At 41.6% G+C, this 22811-nt stretch overlaps 2 protein-coding genes across 2 annotated transcripts; one reads left to right on the top strand and one right to left on the bottom strand.

Moving 5' to 3' along the window:
* The first annotated feature begins 229 nt into the window (after positions 1-229).
* Positions 230-1279, top strand: LOC101357553 (olfactory receptor 1D2). Its single transcript, XM_004376137.2, has one exon. The coding sequence runs from the start codon at positions 245-247 to the stop codon at positions 1184-1186; it is 942 nt and encodes a 313-aa protein (XP_004376194.1). The 5' UTR covers positions 230-244; the 3' UTR covers positions 1187-1279.
* Positions 1280-15945: 14666 nt separating this feature from the next.
* On the bottom strand, positions 15946-16905 carry LOC101357291 (olfactory receptor 3A2). Its single transcript, XM_012555529.1, is given in 1 exon segment — positions 15946-16905. A coding segment is annotated over 1 exon segment (948 nt). The 5' UTR covers positions 16894-16905.
* Between the last annotated feature and the right edge of the window lie 5906 nt (positions 16906-22811).

Raw genomic sequence — 22811 nt, 5'->3', positions numbered from 1 at the left:
CGTTAATCCTCTAATATAGAGTATGCAAGATTAGAAGTTGATTTTAATGAGTAAGTTGCATAAAGAACTTCCATTTTATGTTTTTGTGTATGTTATTTTCTTGCTTACATGAAAAATTATAAAGTCTAGTTTAAGACATTTTTAATTCTAAGAAAATTTGATTTGGTTTATCTGAATGTCCTTATTCAATTGAGGGCACTTGGTAAACATTTGCTGGTGCTAATGTTGCAGACTGTTGGGGAACATGTATGGAGACAACCAGACTGGGGCCTTTGAGTTCCTGCTTGTTGGGCTCTCGGAGAAGCCCGAGCAGCAGCGAATCCTGTTTTGGATGTTCCTGTCCATGTACCTGGTCACGGTGGTGGGAAATGTGCTCATCATCCTGGCCATCGGCTCTGACTCCCGCCTGCACACTCCCATGTACTTTTTCCTGGCCAACCTCTCCTTCACCGACCTTTTCTTTGTCACCAACACAATCCCCAAGATGCTGGTGAACCTTCAGTCTCAGAACAAAGCCATCTCCTACACGGGGTGCCTGACACAGCTCTACTTCTTGGTCTCCTTGGTGGCTCTAGACAACCTCATCCTGGCTGCAATGGCCTATGACCGCTATGTGGCCATCTGCCGCCCCCTCTACTACGCCACAGCCGTGAGCCCTGGCCTCTGTATCCTGCTCCTGGCCTTGTGTTGGGTCTTCTCTGTCCTCTATGGCCTCATCCATACCCTCCTCATGACCAGAGTGACCTTCTGTGGGTCCCAGGAGATCCACTACATCTTCTGTGAGATGTATGTCCTGCTGAGGCTTGCGTGTGTTAGCATCCAGGTCAATCACACAGTGCTGATTGCCACCGGCTGCTTCATCTTCCTCACTCCCTTAGGGTTCATGATTGTCTCCTATGTCAGGATTGTCAGAGCCATCCTCCGAATACCTTCAGTCACTGGAAAGTACAAAGCCTTCTCGACTTGTGCTTCCCATCTGGCTGTGGTCTTTCTTTTCTATGGGACACTTGGTATGGTATATCTGCAGCCCCTCCACACCTACTCCAAGAAGGACTCGGTGGCCACAGTGATGTACGCCATGGTGACACCCATGATGAACCCTTTCATCTACAGCCTGAGGAACAAGGACATGCATAGGGCTCTAGGAAAACTCTTCCTTGGGAAAGCTTTTCAGAAGTTGACATAAGAGTAATTTTGGAAAGAGGGCATTGAAATGGAGACCAGGAATTCCCACCACCATGTGCAAAGCATTAGCTTGTGGAGTTCACAGGAGTGGTTAGGCCATAGATCCAGCTCAGAATGAGTTTATAGATCTGCAGTGAAGAAAAGACATGTACACATAACCTAATGTCCCCTGGACCTCACCTGCCCTGGCAATAAATAATAACCGACTCGACTGCAAAGAGTTTTAATACTTTTACCAGAATTCCACAGGATCAAATCTTTCAACTTGCTTGACCATAGGACCACCTTATCAAAATACACCCAGTTATTATGGCAATGGATATTGGTGATGGTTTTACAGTATGATTGGTGTAATGGGTTTCAGTGAATTGTACAAGTGAAAAATGTTGAATTGGCTAATGTTGTGTTACCTATATTTTTACAACAATTAAAAGAAAGAGAGATAAAAAATATACCCATTTATGTTTTGGGAAATGTTCCTGGGTAAAGCAAAGGGTTTGCACTCGGTCACTAAACAAAAGGTTGGTGGTTCAAACCCACCCGGCAGCACTGCGGAAGAAAGTCCTGGTGATATGCTTCTGAAAGGTCACAGCCTTGAAAACCCTATGGAGGGCAGTCCTACTCTAAAAAACGTGGGGTTGCCATGAGCTGGAACTGACTTGTAGGCAATGGGTTATATTTTGGGTTGTCTCACATGTTCTTTAGCACATGTGCACTCAAGTTTCCTGAGCTCTGGCCTTCTCTATGAAGCCTGTTGCCTGAAAGCCATTTGGAGAAAGTGCCCTGGGTGAGAGTGCCCCTTTCCTGAGGCTCTGCTGGGCACAGCTCCCGCTGCTTCAATGCTGACCCACACTCCATCTGGACACAGATCTTGTGGTCCAGGCAGAAATTGCAAGAATGTCCCTCTCCTTTCCTCTGTGTTGCTTTTTGTCCTTCCAGCCCCAAAGCAATATTGCCTGTACCTTTCTCCTGCATTCCTTCTTTCTGTGGGAAGTCAGATCTTGCCTCTGGGCGGCCCGTACTATCTTTAATTTCTGTGACTCCTCACCTTCCATCTTCCCTGCATACAATCACTCCATCCTCCGTCCAAAACAAAACCCTTGGGCATATCAATCCTTGCTCTGAGTCGGGGTGGGAGAGGAACAGTAGGGGAGGAGGAGGTGGTTATTGTGTGAGACCCACAGGTCTCGTCTCTGCTTAGGTTCAGCAAGTCCCATAAAAATGCAATAGATTATGGCAATGATAATCATTGGGCTCTGGTGATTTGAAAGAAGGAGAGATCATTTGCAGATAGACGACTTAGCATAGGTAGCATTTGACTCCACTTTGAAGGACAGGTGGAATTGAATTGATTTGATATTCATTCATTCAATTCATATTGTCTGAGTTCCTAGTAGGGACCTCAAACTGGGTTGCAGAGATGAATCAGGAGCTCACAGTCTATTGGAGAAGAAGGCAATTGCAATGCAATGTCATGCCTGCAATGGTTTGCTCTGGACAGGACATTAGGGGAGTACAAAGGAGGAAAGCCTGGCCTGGCTTGTTAATGGTGGAAGGTTTAGGAAGGCTTGCTTGATGTGGTGACCACTGAGGCTTATAGAATGCAGCAGCGTCACCCCGGAAAAGCAGGCAGGGCAAGGAAAGGCCATTCCTGGGTGGGGGGGAATGGTCTAGAGGTGGGTGCACACATTTTGGGAGGAAACAGCCTGGGATGATATTCCAGCTGTACCTGTCACTAGTGTATTCTTGAAAGTCACCTCATTTCTCACCTTGTTTTCTCATCTGTAAACTGAGAGAGCTTGCCGGTTTGAGTCTACCCAGAGGTGCCTCAGAAGACAGGCCTGGTGATCTATTTCTGAAAAATCAGTCATTGAAAACCCTGTGCAGCACAGTTCTACTCTGACACACATGGGGCCACCGTGAGTCCACTTGACGGCAACTGGTTTAATAGCATCATTTACCTACCTCTGGAGTTGCTGTTGAGAATTCAGTGAGATAATATGTGAAAGCCCTTAGCCGAGTGGCTGGCCCATAGTAAGCGCTATTGTTATTAAGCAGAGACAGTTGGGCAAAGGCAGAAAAGTCTGAGGTGTGAGAGGAACTTCCTAGTTGAGTGTTTTTTGTAAGACAAGAAGCAGAGAGGGATGAAGCTGACAAGGTAGATGGGGAGAGATTTTAAACGGCCGCCAACGCCATGTTAAGGAGCTTGGAGTATATTCTGTGGTTAATGAGATGCCATTAAATGTTTATTCATTTTAACTTTAATTATTTTTATTAAACAATATCCATTTGTTGTAGAAATATTAGTATTACAAATTAGCCAAATCACCTGTATTTTCACCATCCAAAGACAACTACTATTTGCATTTGGTATAAATTCTAAACTTTGGTCTCTGTTAAATACATGTCTTTTCAAAATGAATTCAAATTGTTTTGAAACTTTTCTGTTTTTACTTAACAATAGTATCATCTTTCCATGTTACTACTCAACTACATTATTACTGAATGTCTGTGTAGTATTCCAGTATTCAATTTAATGAATATATCACAATTTCTTTTAAAAAAATTTTCTATCCAATATTTAGTTGTTTTCAGTCTTTCCCACGGTGTGCAACATGGCGGTAAATGTTTTGTATGTACATCTTTTTTTCACTTCTCTGATTATTTCCTCAGGGGAAACTCCTGAAGTTGAATTCCTAGGCCAGAAGTTTTTATTTACAGGGCCTTTGATACATTTTCCTCAAAGAGCCCTCCACAAAGTTTGTACCAATCTACAATTTGCTTTGCCAGACGGTGAAGGACAGGAAACTCCAGGAACTTTCAAGGACAATAAGCAAAAGTTAACACTGTGCTTCTTTAGCAACATTGCTCTAGTGAACATGGTACTAAACAGGGGAGTTGGACTGGGTTTCTGGTATCTTAAAAAAAAAAAAAGCAGAGAACCAGTAAAAAATAAGCCGTACCCTCTGACATTTCAACCTGGGGTGAGCTATGACCCAGAGGAAGAAGCCTGCCCATCTCCCGTCAGAACCAGAGGATGGCACTAGAAAAGGAGGGACTGGTCCCAGGCTGCTGCTGCTGCAGGGGGTGTATCATACCCTGCCTAGTAGGATGGTGGGGGTCCACAAGGAGTCACTTCCTCTATGTCCATCCAGAAGGGAGGACTGTGGAGTACCCTGCCTTGAACAAAGGAGGTGAAAAAGAGGGGAATTGACAGCCAGGGCCTCTGCTTTCTTCTTTGTCTTCTTTACCCCAATAAATATAACTTTTTTTTTACATTGTTCTTTACCTTGATTTTTTTTAAGGCTCACTGGTGGCACAGTGGTTAAAGTGCTTGGCTGCTAAACAAAAGGTCGGTGGTTCGAACCCACCAGGGCTCTGGGGGAGAAAGATGTGGCAGTCTGCTTCTATAAAGATTTACAGCTTTGGAAACCCTATGTAAGCAGTTCCACTCTGTCCTATAGGGTTGCTATGAGTCGGAATTGACTCAAACGGCAGTGGGTTTAGTTGTTGTTTTTTTTTTTTTGGGGGGGTGGGGAGGTTTTATATAAATATACATATATAGACAGAGACAGAAACAGAGTCAGAGAGACAGAGACAGAGAAGCCCTGATGGCACAGTGGTTAAAGCACTGGGCTGCTAACTGAAAGGTCAGCAGTTCAAACCCACCAGCCACTCTGTGGGAGGAAGATGTGGCAGTTAACTTTCCTAAAGATTACAGCCTTAGAAACCCTACATGGCAGTTCTACTCTGTCCTATCGGATCGCTGTGAGTTAAAATCAACTCAATGCAGTGGGTTTATATATAGTCACAACGTTTGCCAATTCAACATTTTTTTTTTTATGTATAATTCAGAGACACCAATTACATCAATCACGTACAACCATCTCCAGCCAAAGTTTCCGTCACTATGAACAGATACTCAACGCTTCCTAAACAATGACTCTCCCTGCCCCTGGAAGAGACAACTTTCAGTGCAGTCAGTGAGACGGAGGCAGAATATGCAGACCATGCTGTTACTGGACCTCCAGGTCTCGCTCGGCCACACACTGAGACACGAGTCTGGTGAAAGCCAAGCAAAGAAGCACACCAGGACCTGTGGCCAAAATGGCTCTCCAATTAGCAGGCACAGGGGTTTATATGGGGAGGAAAACAGAGTAGGAGGCTCTTCTTCAGGGCGTGTTCAGGAACGGTGTATCAGGATTGGTGGACAACGTCTATGACATGAGCGATGTAATCGGGTCGGCGCATCCGCACTGGGGTTCAGGGTTCAGAAAATTGCCGTTGGCGAAGGAAAATGGCAGCTTAGCTCCTCCCAGCCCCCGTGTCGGCAACATCTCTGTGATAAGTCACCGGGAGGACAAGTTGAGGTTCTTTGCGCATGCGGGCGTTGTTCTGTGCCTGCGCGGGCACCTCAGACTATTTTTGTCTGGTATTTGCCCCCAGCCGCTTATTTTTCACTCTCGCGGTTTCTCTTGGAACTAGAATGAGGAAATCATAATGTGTAGTCTGGCCGCCATCTGGTGATTGCCCGTCTCAATGCTGTCTAATTTTAATCTGGATTCTAGACTAACAGCTATGTTTTTTGAGGAAAAACATGTTTTTCTTCGGTGATCAAAACCAGGATGTGCAACCATATGACCCAAGGGATCTTGACCAAATGACCATCTGCACCCCTCGAAATACACGTACTTAGGAAGAGTGTTGTCTGGGTGCTGTTGCCAACAAGGTATTTTTGCAAGAAAACACGTGTAAGCATCTTGTGACCATGTTGTAAGTATCCTGTGAAACTATCTGTAATGACTATTAATAATCAGTTACCACTCAGAGTGTGGTTATTATAATATTCATTGATTTTCCTGTAATTGTCCTCCCTATGGTTTGGTTCTTCTTTTTACCCCATAAGAATATTTGTATAACAAAATTGCCCTGGGACTACCTGGTTCCATTCTCAATGGGCTACGTCGTTCCCCAATTGCAATTGTTTTAAACCTTTAATAAACCTTTCTATTTTAACTTGAAACAGTGTGCAAGTTTTCTCTACAACACCACTAATAGACTTTGATCTCTATATGTTTGCCTATTCTAGATGTTTCACCTAAGTGGGATCATACACTATTTGCCCTTTTGTGTGTTACATATTTCACTCAGTATAAAGTTTTCAAGGTTCATCCATGTTTTAGCAGATACCAGGACTTCATTCTCTTTATGACTGAGTAATAGTGCATTGTCAAGAAATCAAGCAATGGGCAAATCTGCTGCAAAAGACCTCTTTAAAATATTAAAAAGCAAAGGTGTCACTTTGAGGACTAAGTGTGCCTGACTCATGCCATGATATTTTCAACTGCCTCATATGCATGAGGAAGCTGGACAATGAATAAGGAAGACCAAAGGAGAACTCATGCCTTTGAATGATGGTGTTGGTAAAGAATACTGAATATACCATGGACTGCCAGAAGAATGAGCAAATCTGTCCTGCAGGAAGTGCAGCCAGAATGCTCCTTAGAAGCGAGGATGGTGAGACTGTCTCATATACATTGGACATATTATCAGAAGGGACCGGTCCCTGGAGAAGGACATCATGCTTGGTAAAGTAGAGGGTCAGCAAAAGAGAGGAAGACCCTAGACAAGATGGATTGACACAGTGGCTGCAATGATGGGCTCAAGCATAGCAAAGATTATGAAGACGGCGTAGGATCAGGCAGTGTTTCATTCTGTTGTACATAGATGGGGTCGCTATGAGTTGGAACCCACTCCATGGCACCTAACAACAACAACTATAGTGCATTGTATGTATGTACCATTTTGTTTATCTATTTATCTGTTGATGGGCATTTAGGTTGTTTTGCCTTTTGACTATTGTGAATAGTACTGCAATGAACTTTGGTGCATATATGTGTTGTTTCTTTCAAGTCCCTTGAGTATGTATCTAGGAGTGGAATTGCTGGGCCATTGAAGCCCTGGTGGCACAGTGGTTAAGAGCTTGGCTACTAACCAAAAGGTCAGCAGTTCAAACCCACCAGTCGCTCCTTGGAAACCCTATGGGGCAGTTCTACTCTGTACTATAGGGTCAGTATGAGTGTGAATTGACTTAAAGGCAACGAGTCTTATGGTAATTCTATGTTCAAGTTTTTGCGGAATCACCAAACTGTTTTCCACAGTGGTCGTACCATTTTACATTCCCACCATAATGGATGAGGGTTCCAATTTCTCCACATCCTCACCGACATTTTTGTTTAATTTTCAGAATAGATAAAGAACTCATACAATTTAACAATGAAAAGGCAAATAACCCAATTAAAAAAATTGAACAAAGATTTGTGTAGACGTTTCACCAAAGAAGATGTACAAATGGCCGACAAACACATGAAAATAATGCTCAACATCATTAACCATTCTGATAGGGAGGTGCAACTCAAAACCACAGTGAGATACAACTTCACCTCCACTGGGATGACTAAGATTTTAAAAAAAAAAAAGGAAAAATAGTGCTTAATTTGACCCTTGGAGTTGTGTCAGATTGTGACAAACTGTTGCTACTGCAGGGCATTGAGGCATTTTCCCCATAGATTAGTGAAAATGTCTAACACCTAAGCTATGGTTACATGTCCTGAGGAGAAGAAGACCAAGATGTGTTGAGCTCAACTGAAAGCAAATGACCACAATGGACCCTGAGGCCACGCATCTTCCCCAAGGCTGCAGTATTAGTGTAAAAAGGTGATATCCAGTCTGCAACTGACAGGAAGAAGGCAGGTGGAAACAAGGAAGGTCTTCTATATTTTTGTTAGAGTACAATTTTTTTTTAAGAAGGTATTTCTTTAATACTACCTCTGGTTTTGAGCCCCTAGTTCTCAGTTTCAGGAGCCCCTGTCTTATTGCTTTAACTAACTTAAGGCTATCTGGAACAATGACAATTTCCCCATGAACTAACCAACATTTTATGTTATCATTTTAATACTTTTTTGTTTATAATATAGATAAAAAATTTATTCCATTATTGTTTATTAAAATCAAAATATGAATTGCTCTGATGTAGTGATATTGAACATTTTCCTCTTATTTGATGGTCATCTGCATTTCTTTTTTTAATTGTTCTCATGAAATTTTTGTTAAATGGTCCTTGTGCATTGTTCAGTTTCTACGTTTCCACCTGAGAGTTGGTCTTAACTCTGACTGAATGTATATATATTCTGTCCTTTGTGCATTTTGACTGTTATATTGTTATCGGGTCGCCATTTAAAAATTTAATTTAAATATTATGAAATATTTAATATTTTACAAAGAATATATATATACGTGTGTGTGTGTGTGTTTACAAGGTATAAAGAATAATATAATAAACATCCATCTATCCACTGGGCAGTATGCCAAATAGAATGCAACCAGTGTCATCATCATGTGTAACATTTCTGAAAAATATTTTAATAAAGATGTTTGCATTTGGGGAAACAAGAGAAACCCCAAAAGGAAACACAATTTCCCACTTGTTAAAGAAACCCTCTGGCTTCTTCAGAGGAGAGAGAGCACAGGAAATCATTTCCAAGGAAAGCACCGACAAGAGTTTGGGATAAATATTGAGAAGGAAGTGATGCCTATATCTGAGAATCTTCTGGAGTAATCGATAAGATTGCTTGGGCCAGTGTTAAATGCTTATGGTAGATGGAGTGGTAGAAAGGGAGGTGGTAGGCTCTCAAAATATTTTCTGATGTGTTCAGCCTTGGGAAAAAGTGAAGAGGACTTTATATTCATTCAGACTACTCGTGATGGTTAAGGTTGTGTGTCAACTTGGCTGGGCCATGATTCTCAGTGATTTGGCAGTTGTGATGTAGTTTGGCAGTTATGTAATGATGTAATCACAGCTATGATGATCTAAGTAATCACTTCCTTCATGAGATCTGCTATGAGCTGCCAATCTGTTGAAAGGGAGTTTCCTTGGGGATGTGGGCTGCATCCCATATATATGGACTTGCTGGTAAAGCTCGCTGGCTTTTGCTCTGTTCTGGGTCCTGCATTAGGCTTGTCATCATCTGACCTCCAGTTCTTGGGACTTGAGCCAACAGCCTGCTGTCTTACCTGCTGATCTTGGATTCTTCAGCCCCTGCAGCTACCTGAGTCAAGAGAAGCCTCCAGCCTGATGCCTGACCCATGGATTTGGGACTTTCCAGCCTTTACAACTGAGTGAGCCGTTTTCTTGATATAAATCTCTCTCTCTATTTATATATGTGTATTTGCTTCACTGGTTTTGCTTCTCTAGAGAACCTAGCCTAAGACATTTGGTATCGAGAGTGGTTCTAGAGAAACAAAATTGTAAACATCAGTTTTCTAAATTGGTTCTCAAGTCTGGTTAGTCTTAAAGATGTTGATGACTCAGCTTCCAGTAGTAAAGAGTTGATGTAGCTGTTGTTGTTAGATGCTTGGCAAAACCTAATCTCGTATCCCCCATCTTAATTGTTTTTCTCTTATCACCATGCAATATGATATATGATGCATATTATTTATTTTGCATTTATTTTGTATCCCTTCATTAGAATGTGAGTTGCATGAGTGCAGAGACTTTTGTCTATTTTTTTGTTTAACAGTGCTTTTGAGGAGTATCTGGGAAATAGAGGTAATTCAATACATACTTGTTGAATGAATGAATGAATGAGTGAATGAATGAATGAATGAACAAGACAGGGTTTATAGTTTCCTTACAGGACAAACACGTAACTCAGTCTTTAGGCATTAGGAGATAAAAAACTTGGTGCAGACCTGACCTCATAGGAAACATTCAATAGTCCAAGAAAGACATGAAAGGAGGGACTCAATTGCCCCTCCAGACAGGAGCCATCTTCCCACAAGTATCTGCCACATAACATCAGGGTTTCTGAGGCTGTAGATGAGTGGGTTCAGCATAAGCTTGATAACAGTGTTGAAAACCTCAACCCCTTTATCCTTGTCTGAAGCCTCCACTGAACTTAGACACATGTAGTTGAAGATACCTGTCCCACAGAAGAGGCAAACTGCAGTGAGGTGGGAGCCATATGTGGAGAAAGCCTTCTTCCTGCCCTCCACTGAACAGATTTGTAGAACTACAGCAGCATCATGGATGTAAGAAATTATGATGAGAACCAGAAAGATGCCTGCCATTATGAAACCAACAATAAATAGTTAGGATCTCCTGGTTGTAGTCCTAGCTCTTCCCATGAATAGTTCTTCTCTTCAGAAGCATCAGTTGCACCATGTATAAACTTTGGTTTGAACCAATGGTAATGGAAACCCCATCTTTGATTTTTAAGAGCAAAGGAAGGACCCATGATATTACTCACCCTGGGATGGGCATAGAAATTGGTGAGATTTCCTCAGGAAAGAAGATGAAGAACTATGCAGACCCAGTTATCCACCAAGAAAGCAAGTGTATATATATACTATATATAAGGACTATATATAAGAAACTGAGGGGAAAATATGCTGCTATCTTCTCTATCATAGGGCCATCTTCACTATCTTCACTACCGTGTTATCCCCTAGTGGCATTAGAAATTAGCCTCCCAGGAAATAGGAAATGGATAAGGAGAGAAACAAGGAAAAGAAACAGTAGAAAACTCAGGCCCTTCATCAATACTGCAGTGATGTCCCACACTTTCTGGTACTTTAGACCTACCCCAAAAAGGCATTGTCTCTAGCCTGGCATTATGGGAAGGTAGTTAGAGCAGAAGATGTAAGCTCCACTTAATGGTGGAATCTCTGAGGTCTAGAGGACTCGTCCATATCCTCAAAGTCACTTAGGAAGCTAGAAGTGCAGTTGGGACTAGGTATGGTTTGCCTAAGAGAGGCATTTTCTTTCCCAGATGTCAACCACAAGCAGGGCCTTTGAGCAAAAACAAGCCAATTCCCAGGCCTTCCTTGGACGTGGGGATGAGGAGAAGTCCCCAGGAGAGAGGAAAGGAGTAGTTATCTTCAAACTCAGTTTCATAATGAATCCTCAGTAATGTGGTGCTTTGTCCCTCCAGGCCTTGTTAATGTGGGCAACTATGTCTTAGGGATGTAGTAATGATTTGGAAGTGGTGGTAGAACGACTGTACTGTGCTAATAGGACTCCTGGGAAGCTGCCTGTCTGTAATTTTCTAGACCAAGCCCTTGGAGATTGAGGCTGGTGAAGGTCACAGAATAATGAACACAGGATGTGGGAAGGTTGAGGAGTGTGGTCCTCTGATTCCTATCCCCATCTTTAGTTGCTCACTCAACACCTCCTCTCCTGAGAGAGAGTACTAATTTTTCTCTCATCAGGGAAGCCTGGTGCAGTAGGAAAGCACAATAGACAAACCTGTTCTTCTGGTTATTCGACTTTGGACAAGCTTCTGAACCCCTTTGAGTCTCAGTGTCCTCATCTGTGAAATGAGCATATCCTCCACCAACCAGCATTGCTGAGAAGATTAAATGAAACGAGTCATTAAGTTGACAGGAGAGGTTTCACAATATTACTACTACCATACTAACGGATAAGATTCATTAGTATTTGTATGTACATGGTAAATGTGTTCAGAACTTCACAAGTGTGAAATCCCTATCAATGCTCACAATAGTTCTCTGAAATAGATGATAGCAAGCATATCAGATGTTCTGGCTAACATTTACTCAGACTTTCTCCTGATTTCACCCACGGCTAGGGTGGAAAGTGTCCTGCAGGCTTCCACTCATTGCTAGCTGACAGGGTGTAGTGTCTTCTCTAGGCTCTTTTGATGCTGTGAACAATGGGGGAACTTACTCAGGCTGACCCACATGGATCTCGGAAGTGTAGAGGGTACCTTGACAATGGAGGATGGAAGCCAAGGGATTGATGCCCGCCACCCCTTCTTCAGACAATCTTAAGAAGCATTCTGTATGCTCTTGCACAATTAGATCTCTGCTGTTCGTAGCAGGGACTTTGGTAATGAACCCCTCAGTCAGGACATTTCTTCCTTCTCTTTCCCACTGTCTTCATAACCTCAGTCTTGCTTCCTGGGATCATCTCCCAATAGAAGTACACATGTATCTTCTCTCAGGCTCTTCTTTCATGGGAACCTAGATAGCTGGTACAGGGAGTGGTCCCAGGAAGTAGATTTTCTGGATGGAATTCTGAACTGGACCATTGACCAATGCTTTGGGTCAGTGGGATTCATGATAACACTAGCATATTATAATAGCATTATAATTATTAAGACTTACTTGTGGTGGATTGGAATGAGGTACAAGTGGAAGGTGAAACACTGGGTTACGTGTTAGCAGTGGCACATTAATGTTATGAGAGCCATGACAGTTACAAGAATTGTGGAGTTGTACGAATACAGGATGGGTTTTTTTTTTTTTTTAAACTTCCTTGGAACACTTGAAGAAACAGAATGATCCGTTCAGGTCTGCCAATTTTCAATTCAGTGTATGTTGTGACTGCCAAAAGACTTCCATGGCAACATCTAGAGAGACATTAATTATTTGCAGTCATAAGGCGAACAGTGCTGGAGATTAGGTGTAGGGTTTAATTATAAGGTTGGCAAAGTTGCAAAGCAGGTTGAATATGAAGCTTAGGCAGGTCTCCAATGCTAAAATCAGGGATCCAATAAGGAAAGAGAGAGATCCTGAGTCCAGGAATGGGAATGTTTGAGTGGATGGACGTGAAAATGTTGAACCTTCTGTTTCCCCTGAATCCACTTAGCTGGAAGAAGCATACTTTCCCCCTTGCTGGAGGAGAACAGCCTCACTATGCCTGACGACCATGCAAAGACCTCATATGAAGCAGATTCATCATAAGATTCCTCTTGCCCTCCTCAAGAACTGTTCCCACCTATCCCTTAGTGCCTCCAGAATAACTAGAGTCAGGTCTTAGCATAGTCTGAGAATGGAAATCCTGTCTCTGATCCAAGAGAAAATAAGTTACTCGCAGCAAAGAATTGTCCCATCTGTCTGTGGGTGGAATAATGGCCCACAAAGATATCCACATCCTAATTCCTGGAACCTGTGAATGTTACCTTATAAGGATAAAAGAACTTTGCAGATTTGATTAAGTTAAAGATCTTGAGATGGGGAGGTTATCCTGTATTATTGTCTGAATGGGTCCTAAAAATAATCACAAGTGCATTTATAAGAGAGAGGCAGAGGGAAATTTGACTATAGAAGAGGAAAAGGCAAGTAGAGATTGGAGGGATATGACCTCATGCGAGCCAAGAAATGCCAGCGTTCACTAGAAATTGGAAGAGGCAAGGAATGTATTATTGTCTGGAGCCTCCAGAATGAAACTGAACTGCCAATACCTTGATTTTAGCCTTGTAAGACTCATTTCAGCCTTCTGGCCTCAGGAACTGTAAGAGAATAAATTTCTGTCTTAAACCACTAAAGTTGTGGTGATTTGTTAGCGCAGCAATAGGCAACTAATATACGCTGGCAGAAACTCTCAGTTCCTCTATTTATTGAATGAGCATGTGAAGGAGTGGGAATGGAGCAAAATGTAAGGCTACATAGGGAGAATTAATTGACACTGGAGAACATTCTCGTGACTCAAGATTTAATATCCTGGCAAGGATGCCTGTAGGTAGTCCTAATAAGCTGCTGAGATGGCTCACTGAAGTTTGGGCAAGATGATGGACTACATGAAATGAGATGGACATGCCAGCATTGCCTTGGAAGACATTGAGGGAAGGAGTCAGAAGACTCAGAGAGTCTTCTCTGAGATCCAAGGAACCACCATCTTATTATGTTCCCTGGGAAGATCCTTACTAAGGAAATATGAAATGCACTGGTGAGAGGGACAATGGAATCTTTGAGAAGCTCGTGGTAGCTGTTCTATGCTTTTAGTTTGCATTTCTCTGATGACGAGTGATGAGCAACTTTTCATGTACTTATTCGTTATTTGAATATCTTATTTTGCAAAATGAAACATGAGCTAGAAGAAGACAGGAAAAATGTTCAGGAAAATGTAAAATCACTACAGAAAGTAAATTAGATAAAGCACAATGGGAAAAATTCAGATAGAGAAACAAACAGGATTATTAAAAATAAGCACAATGAAATAGAAAAGGAGGGAAAATGATAGATGGATTGACAAAGGAGATCCAACATCTGTAGTATTGGCGTCCCCCCCCCCTCCAAAAGGAAAGCAAAATAATGGAAAAGAACAATTATTTGAACATAAAATTTAACAAAAAATTTCTAGAAACAATAGAGTACCTGAATTTACAGATTGAAAAGACACACTTTATGCCAGGAAAAATTGATACAGACTTGATCGATACCATTATAATATTGCTAAATATTGGTGATTTAAAAAAAGAACAGGTAGCCAGGTAAAAAAAGATCATATCAACTATATAGGAAGTAAATTAATCTGGCTTCTTAGCTCTCCAAAGGCATGTTTAAAAATAGAATATAATGGAAAAAAACAAACAAACCTGCAGTGCATCCAAGGAAAGAAAATGTAATGCAAGAATGTTATAATTATCCAGATGATTGTAGGTATAAAGGCAATTATGCAATGCAATAATTCAAGGAATATAGTTAACATTAGCCATTTTAGAAAATAAGAGTAGCTAACAGATGTCAACCAACAAAGAGGAAAATGGGGAAACTACAGTGTATGAACTGATGGTTACGTTTAAGTGTGTTTAACTATAACACTAAGACTAAAATATTTGTGAAAATTATAGGTATAGAATAAAATATAAATGTACTTAAAATCTGACAAGATAAAATGGCTATAATTACAGAAAGTGGAAAGTGGAAGGTGGTGGGAGAGAAAGAGTGAGAAGAAATATAAATGTGCTGATTTCCTCATCTTTTATAACTTAGTGTTAAAAATATCAATTAAAGCTGATAAATTATGTAACAGAGGTATAAGTACACAAGTCATTATAAAGGAAAAGATTAAGAAAATATAATCAAACAAATTTCGTGGTAAAGCAGAAAGAGAAACGGGGATAAAAAGAAATAGATTAATTTTATCATTGCTTATACTAGGGAGTCAATAGACATTGTCTAAAAACATAGAGTTTGGGGACTATATAGAAAGTTATCGTTACACAGGTAACCCTAGAACAAGTCTTCCAAATTAGAGAAAACACATACAAAACAAAATAAAACAAATAGAGACCTTCTAATGAAACAGTTTTTAAAGCAGTGAAAGCAAAATGCATAACATAAAAAAATTAGGGTCAAATTTACTTATAACAATAAAATTGAATGGGTTAAACTCATCTAGCAAAAGAAAAGAATTTCAGAAATTGCGTATCCATAAATTTCATCCCTGGGATTGATGCCTCTAACTGTCCCTTGTCAGTAGGTCAGTATATCTCCAACCTAGTGTTTCCTCATCTTGAGGTTTACCCAGAAAGTGAGCACAGCAAAAACAAGGTAACAACATGACCAGGAGGCTGGCTTAGCAGAACCTAACTACATATCCCTCTCTTATTGTTTTTCTCTTATTACCATGTGATATGCTATATATGATGATACTTGTTGCATTTATTTTGTTTCACTTTATTAGAAAGTAAGCCACATGAATGCAGAGACTTTTGTGTATTTTGCTCACTCCTCTATAGCCAGTGCCCTAAAAGAGTGTCTGGGTCATAGAAGTAATTCAGTACATGTTTATTGAAAGGATAAATGAATGTACTAGGTAGAGTTTCCTTGTAGGACAAGCACTTAACACAAACCTTCAGCAACCAGAATACAAGGAAAAAAAAAATGTCTATGGACAGGTTATCTTGGTTTTCTAGTCCAAAAAAAGCGTTAGAGGAGGAACCCTATCACCTCTCAGGTCAGGGATCATCTTCCCACAAGTACTTGCCATAGAGCACCCTGAACATCAGGGTTTCTGAGGCTGTAGATGAGTGGGTTCAGCATGGGGTTAATGACAGTACTGAAAACCCCAACCCCTTTATCCTTGTCTGAAGCCTCCTTTGAACCTGGTCTCATGTAGTTGAAGATACCTGTCCCATAGAAAAGGCAAACTACAGTGAGGTGGGAACCACATGTGGAGAAAGCCTTCTTCCTGCCCTCTACTGAACTGATTTATAGAACTGCAGCTGCCATGTGGATGTAAGAGGTGACGATGAGAACCACGGGGGTACCTGCCATTATGAAACCCACAGCAAAGAGCAGCAGCTCATTGAGTTGGGTGCTAGAGCAGGAAAGCTGGAAGAGCTGTGGTACGTCACAGTAGAAGTGATTGACCTCATTGGGACCACAGAAGTTGAGAGTAGATAGGGCAGTTGTGTGGGTCAGTGCATTGGTGAAGGCACAAGCCCAAGATACAGCCCCCAATAGCCTCTGGACTTCCTGGCTCATGCGGATGCTGTAGGTGAGGGGCTGGCAGATGGCTAAGAAGCAGTCATAGGCCATAGCTGTCAAGAGGAAGCAGTCCGTCCCACCCAGAAGGTGGAAGAAGAAGAGCTGTGAGAGGCAGGCATCATAGGAAATTGTACGCTTGTGGGACAGGAGATGACCCAACATTGGAGGAACAGTGACAGTGATGCACCCAACATCCAGCACTGACAGGTTTCCCAGGAAGAAGTACATGGGGGTGTGGAGTTTGGGCTCCACCAAGATGGCTGCCAGGACGCTGAGGTTGCCCTTGACTGTGACCATGTAGGCAAAGAGGAAGAGTACAAAGACCAGAGATTGCAGCTTTTCTTATTCCACTAGGCCCAGGAGGATGAACTCAGTAAGAGCTGTCCTGTTGGTCCCAGCTTCTGACTCCATGAGTCCCTGTAAAGAAATGTCCCAACAGGGGAGATATCAGTTCACTCAGTTTATTTATTCAGCATAAATATTTTAAACCCTGTATGTGCAAAGCCCCATGGTAAGTTCCAGCTGCCCAGGTGGACATTTTCCCACTTTCCAGACCACACCTCCTGCATCGCCTTAATCTTTTATCTCTGCTCCCAGCTGAAATGTCCAGGGTCACCATTACCTTGTCCCTTCCAGCCTGTCATATCTGAAATTGACAGAATTCTTGGGAAAATAAATTAAGAGAAAAGCAGTCCTCCTCTTTGAATATAGCAAGGTCTAGATGGAATTTCCCCATTTTTTTCCTGAGGGATCATCCCAAACCAATAAGCAGATTTCAAAACAGAAAAATCAGTTATATTTCCAAAGAAACTAGAAAGCATTTGAAAACATAAACTAGATTTCAAGGGTTCAAAAAATAGTGAAGATTAAATGAAGGTATGACAAGAATCTGAGGGAAGACACCCAGTATTCTAGATATTAGGAGGACCAGCCAAGTACATTTCTCTGAGGTGAGGGACAGACTCTGTGAAGTGTACATTAAAAATCTCTCTACCATAAATTGCTAGTATTCTTGTGTTTACCCAGTCCTTCCACTGGGCTTTGAATAACAATTTACCTTTCAAATTATTTATTCTGTTTATATTGTCTGCCACTCTCTAAAATAAGAGCTATAGCCACAACTTGTGGGTTGGTTGCTGCTAGGTACAGTTGGATTTCTGCATTTCACAGCCACTGGCCTTCGACTTAGGAGCCCTGGTGGCGCAGTGGTTAAAAGTGCTGAGCTGCTAACCTAAAAGTCAGCAGTTCTAACCCATCAACTGCTCCGAGAGAGAAATAAGTGGCAGTCGGCTTCTGTAAAGATTACAGCCTTGGAAGCCCTATGGGGCAGTTTTCCTCTGTCCTACAGGGTCACTATGAATTGGAATCAACAGCAATGGGACGGACTTCCACTTTCCCTTGACTCAGGCATGGTGGATGGACCGATGGCTCTAAGGAGAGGCCCTCAGCTGAAGCAAGCATGTACTTAGAGAACCAGACTGGACTAAGCCTTTCAGATTTTATATCAAGCTCCAGGTCAAAAAATACCAATGTCCCTCTACTGCTTATGGAATAAGCAGAGTTAGAATTTTTTTTTTTTTTAATGATCAGTGGTATTCCTTTGCATAGAATAGGATGGAAAGCAGTAGTTCAGTTAGGTAACTCTAACAGAAAGAATAGGGTAATGAGGCCCTGAGCTGAGGTGTTGAAATTCAGGGGCAGGAGTGGTTAAGGAGGTCCCAAAGATCAGAGATGCTGTAGAAGTATGACTAATATATATGGAAATATGACAATGATTTACACAGTAAATGACTGAAATTCCTTAAAATATGAAAGTATAGGAAAATTGCAAGATAAAAAGTAAATATACAATGATACATGGTTTCTTATATATTAACTGTAATAAACTAGAAAATAAAAATTAAAAAATTACACATTAACAAAAACAACTTCAAAAAGCAAGAAAATTCTTACAAGATGTTAATTAGGTAAAAGAGGATGCAAAACTGTATATAAAATTTGATCTCAGTGTTAAAACACACACACACACACACACACTCCACACACGCATTATTTAAAAAACAAAAACAAAACAAAACCCATTGCGGTCTAGTTGATTCCGACTCATAGCAACCCTATAGGACAGAGTACAGCTGCCCCATAAGGTTTCCAAGGAGCCGCTGGTGGATTGGAACTTGCTGACTTTTTGATTAGCAGCCAATCTCTTAACCACTGCGCCACCAAGGCTTCAATAAGTAGAAGGAAATGCCAAAATATTACTAGTAATTTTCAAAGAATGGTAGTAATAGTTCGGCTGCTAACCAAAAGGTTGGCAGTTGGGATCCACCAGGCGCTTGTTGGAAACCCTATGGAGCAGTTCTATCCTACAGGGCCTCTATGAGTCGTAATCAACTTGATGCAACAGGCAGATTTGGGGTTTTTTTGTAGTAATACAGTATTTTTGAGTTTTTCCACTGGATTTTTTAAATTTTCCAAATAATTCATATTATTTTATAACTATTAATAAATGCACAATTTAATGAATGGCTGAAATAGTCCCACTCTCCATGGTTATGTCCTTGCAAATCTCAGAGTCCCTTGCCTTACAAACTGCTGCAGCTGTGTCCATGGAAGAGAGGTGGGTGTGTTGTGAGTGTAGTCAGCAGCTGCCCCACACAGTTTTACTTCCTGTCAACCACACTCCATTTCCTGGCCTAGGGCTTAAGAGCTTGGCTGCTAGCCAAATGCTAAAAATTCTAAGGTCACATGATTTTGGGGACGTTGTTGGACATTGTCCTTAGGCCTAATTCTCACTGATGAAATTGCCAATTGATAAGTGCTTTGCAAATTGACGTAACAATGAGTGGATAACAGTTCTTTGCACACTTCATATTAAAGAACAATTAACTACATCCCATTTTCCTTCTTGGGTTCATTTTAACACCAGCCCGGGTTATAGTGCAACACAGTGATTTCCACCTGCTTGTTTATGCAAGAGTTTTCCCTACCTGTTTTTTCTTTTCTCCAACTCCACATGCCGAAATATTTCAAAACTTGACTCAAATGCTAGCTGCTGAATTAGCTCTTCTTTGAAACTTCCCCATCTCAAAATGATCTCTGTCTCTCCTAGCAAACTTCCACTACACGTTATTTCATGGAACTTATTATGATTACCTTCTGACAGTCATTTATTATAGAGACTGTCTCCTCTATTTCACTGTAAGTGACTTGAGGGATAAGTCTTTCATTTAGATTTTCAATTGTAGTACTTATAACACTGTACTTTGCACATAGTAGGTACTCAGTATGTCTTAGATAAATAAGTGGATGGTTACGTGTCTATACGATTTCAGAGAAAGAGTGTATCAGTGTGTTAGTTGGAGCTGTCATGAAAGAGTTTCTGGACATATTAGAATTTGGGATGGATTTTTATGGATTAGTATCATTTAGGGGAACTGTAGGGGCAAGTTCAGGGTGCAAGGTTGCTGCAGGAACAAATTATTTCCTTTGTTTTTGATGGTAACAAGCAGCTAATGTAGTAATCCAGATACACGTTTCTTTTCATGTAAAATGGTCAAAAGAAGAAGGCCATCAGGAGAGAGACATTCTACAGACAAGGAAGCCATAATCAGGGACAGAAGAGCAGTGAAATGCTGTTGCCAAACCCTCACATGGCTGGAGATGCATCTTGCTTAAAATCAGTGGAATTCTGGGATGAACTCTGGTCATCTAGAGACACTCAGTTGTCCTTCCTGGAGCAGCCCCTCCTGCATTAGCACTCTCAGGGGTTGGAAGTGAGTCCCTGGCTCTCCTTACTGAGCTGTGATGGCTCCCAGTCTGGAACCCCAGCCAATCACTTCATGATCCAGATGTTGAAAAGTATCAACAAGGCTCAACAGTCTCAACCCCAAAGTTCTACGCTGCCTGGTGGACTGGGTCCTGCGCAGGAGCTGGACACAGTGAATCACCTCATACTCGCCTCTAAGAGTAACAGAGAGCACACTTCATTCAAGATGGAGGGACTTTGGCAAAGAGGACTAGAAAAGAAGTCAGGACCTCCTGGTTGTAGTCCCAGCTCTTCCTATAAATAGTTTTTCTCTTCAGAAGCATCAGTTGCACAATGTATAAAGTCAGGTTCGAACTGATGGCAATGGAGGCTCCTTCTCTGATTTGTAAGACAGAAGAAGAGCCCATTGAGCATACTTACCCTGGAATGGCCATAGAAGTCAGTGAGATTTCTTCAGGCAAGAAAGTGAGGAGCAATTTAGACTCAGTTATCAACCCAGAAAAAAAGTAAGGGGCTATATTTAAGAAAATGAGGGAAAAATATGCTGCTACCTTCTTTATCATAGGGCTATCTTCACTACAGTGTTATCCCCTAGGGGCATCAGAAATTAGCCTCCCAGTAAACAGGAGAAGGATGAGGAGAGAAACAAGGAAAAGGAAAAGTAAACAACTCAAGCCCTTCATCAATATGGTAATGATGTCTCACACTTTCTGGTACTTTAGACTCTCTCAAATTGGCTAGCTGTATGAGAAGATAGTTGGGGCAGATGATGTAAGCTCCACTTAATGGCAGGATCACTGAGGCCCAGAGGACTTTTTCATATCCCCAAAGTCACCCAGGAAGCTAGAGGTGCAGTTGGAAACAGATATCGTTTTCCTAAGAGAGATATTTTCTTTCTCAGATATTAACCCAAGCAGGGCCTTTGAGCAAAGACAAGCTAACTCTCAGCTCTTCCTTGGATCTGGGGATGAGGAAGAGCCCCCAGAAGGGAGGCAAGAGGGAGAAGCTATCTTCAAACTCAGTTTCATAATGAATCCTCAGGAGCGTGGTGCTTTCTCACTCAGAGCCTTGTTAGTGTGGGCAACTCGGACTACTTCTTGAGGATTCCATAATGATTTTGGAAGTGGTGGTAGAAGGGCTGTATTGTTCTAGAAGAACTCCTGGGAAGCTGCCTACTAATGTAATTTTCTAGACTAAGCCCTTGGAAATTGAGAGTCCTAATGGAGGTCACAGAATAAGGAACAGAGGCTATGGGAACATTGAGGAGTGTGTTCCTTTAACTCCTATTCCTAATAATTACTCATCCAACATTTCCTCTCTCCAGAGAGAGTACTTGCTCTTTCACAAGGAAAACCTGGTGCAGTAGGAAAACCACAATAGACAGATGCGTTCTTCTGTTTATTAGACTTTAGACAAGCTGCTGAACCCCTGTAGGCCTCAGTGTCCTAGTCTGTGAAATGAGCATATCCTCCACCGACAAGCATCGCTGAGAAAACTAAATGAAGCAAGACATTTAACTATATCACTATTAACCGATGGTTAACGTTCAAAAATGCTTGTCTGTACATCGTAATGTACTGAAACTTCACACCTGTAAAATCTCTATCAAGCCTCACAACCATTCTACGAAGTAGACTGTAGCAGACGTATCAAATGTTCTGGCTCATATGCTCAGCCTTTCTTCTGATTTCAGCCATGGCCATGGTGGACAGTTTCCTGCAGGCTGCCACTCATTGTAAGTTGACAGGGTGTGGTTTCTTTCCTGGGCTCCTCTGATGCTCTGAACAATGGAGGAGCTCACTCAGGCCAAGCACATGTGAATCTTTTAAGCATAGAGGGCAACTTTACAATGGGTGATGAGAGCCAGTGGACAAATTCTCCTTCTTAAGACAATTCTGAGAGGCATTCTGTATGTTCTTCCAGCCACCAGAAGCAGGAAGAGGCAAGGAGCCAGTTCTCCTCTGAAGCCTCCATAAGGATCCAGCCCTGCCAACATTTTGATGTTAGCCATGTAAAACTCGTTTTGTACTTCTGGCATCAAGAACTGTAAGAGAATATATATCTTCTGTTTTAAGTTACTAAAGTTGTAATTTTTTAAAGTAGCAATGATAAACTAATATACTAGCCAATATGTGCTTGCAGGAACTGCCAAGACCTCCAGTTTTTGGAGGACCACATGTGGGAGTGGATAATGAGGACCAAGGGAATGGAGCAGAATGTGCGTCTGCATATGAAGAGTGACTTGACATGGGAGCATTTTCTTGTGACTCAGGATTTAACATCCTGGCAAGGATGCCTGGAGGTGGTCTAATAAACTTCTGAGATGTCCCATTGAAGTTTGGGCAAGAAGATGGACTACATGAAATGAGATGGAGCTGCCAACATTGCCTTGGAAGCATACTGAGGAAGGAGTCAGAAGACCCAGGGAATAGGACTCTTATATGATATCAGAGGAGACACCATCTGATTATGTTCCTTGGAAATGTCCCGAGGACACTTCCTTACTAAGGAAATAAGAAATGTAGGAGGGAAATGGTTGTGGCTTTAAAAGGTCAACATGAGG

The sequence above is a fragment of the Trichechus manatus genome, unplaced genomic scaffold, assembly GCF_000243295.1.
Source record: "Trichechus manatus latirostris isolate Lorelei unplaced genomic scaffold, TriManLat1.0 scaffold00040, whole genome shotgun sequence".
NCBI classification, from domain to species: Eukaryota; Metazoa; Chordata; class Mammalia; order Sirenia; family Trichechidae; genus Trichechus; species Trichechus manatus.
Note: the sequence above shows the minus strand (reverse complement) of the source record. Positions and strands in the feature narration are given on the sequence as shown.

What these genes read in the sequence shown, in the direction of transcription:
- LOC101357553 (XM_004376137.2), top strand. Translation starts at nt 245, where the DNA reads ATGTATGGAGACAACCAGACTGGGGCCTTTGAGTTCCTGCTTGTTGGG.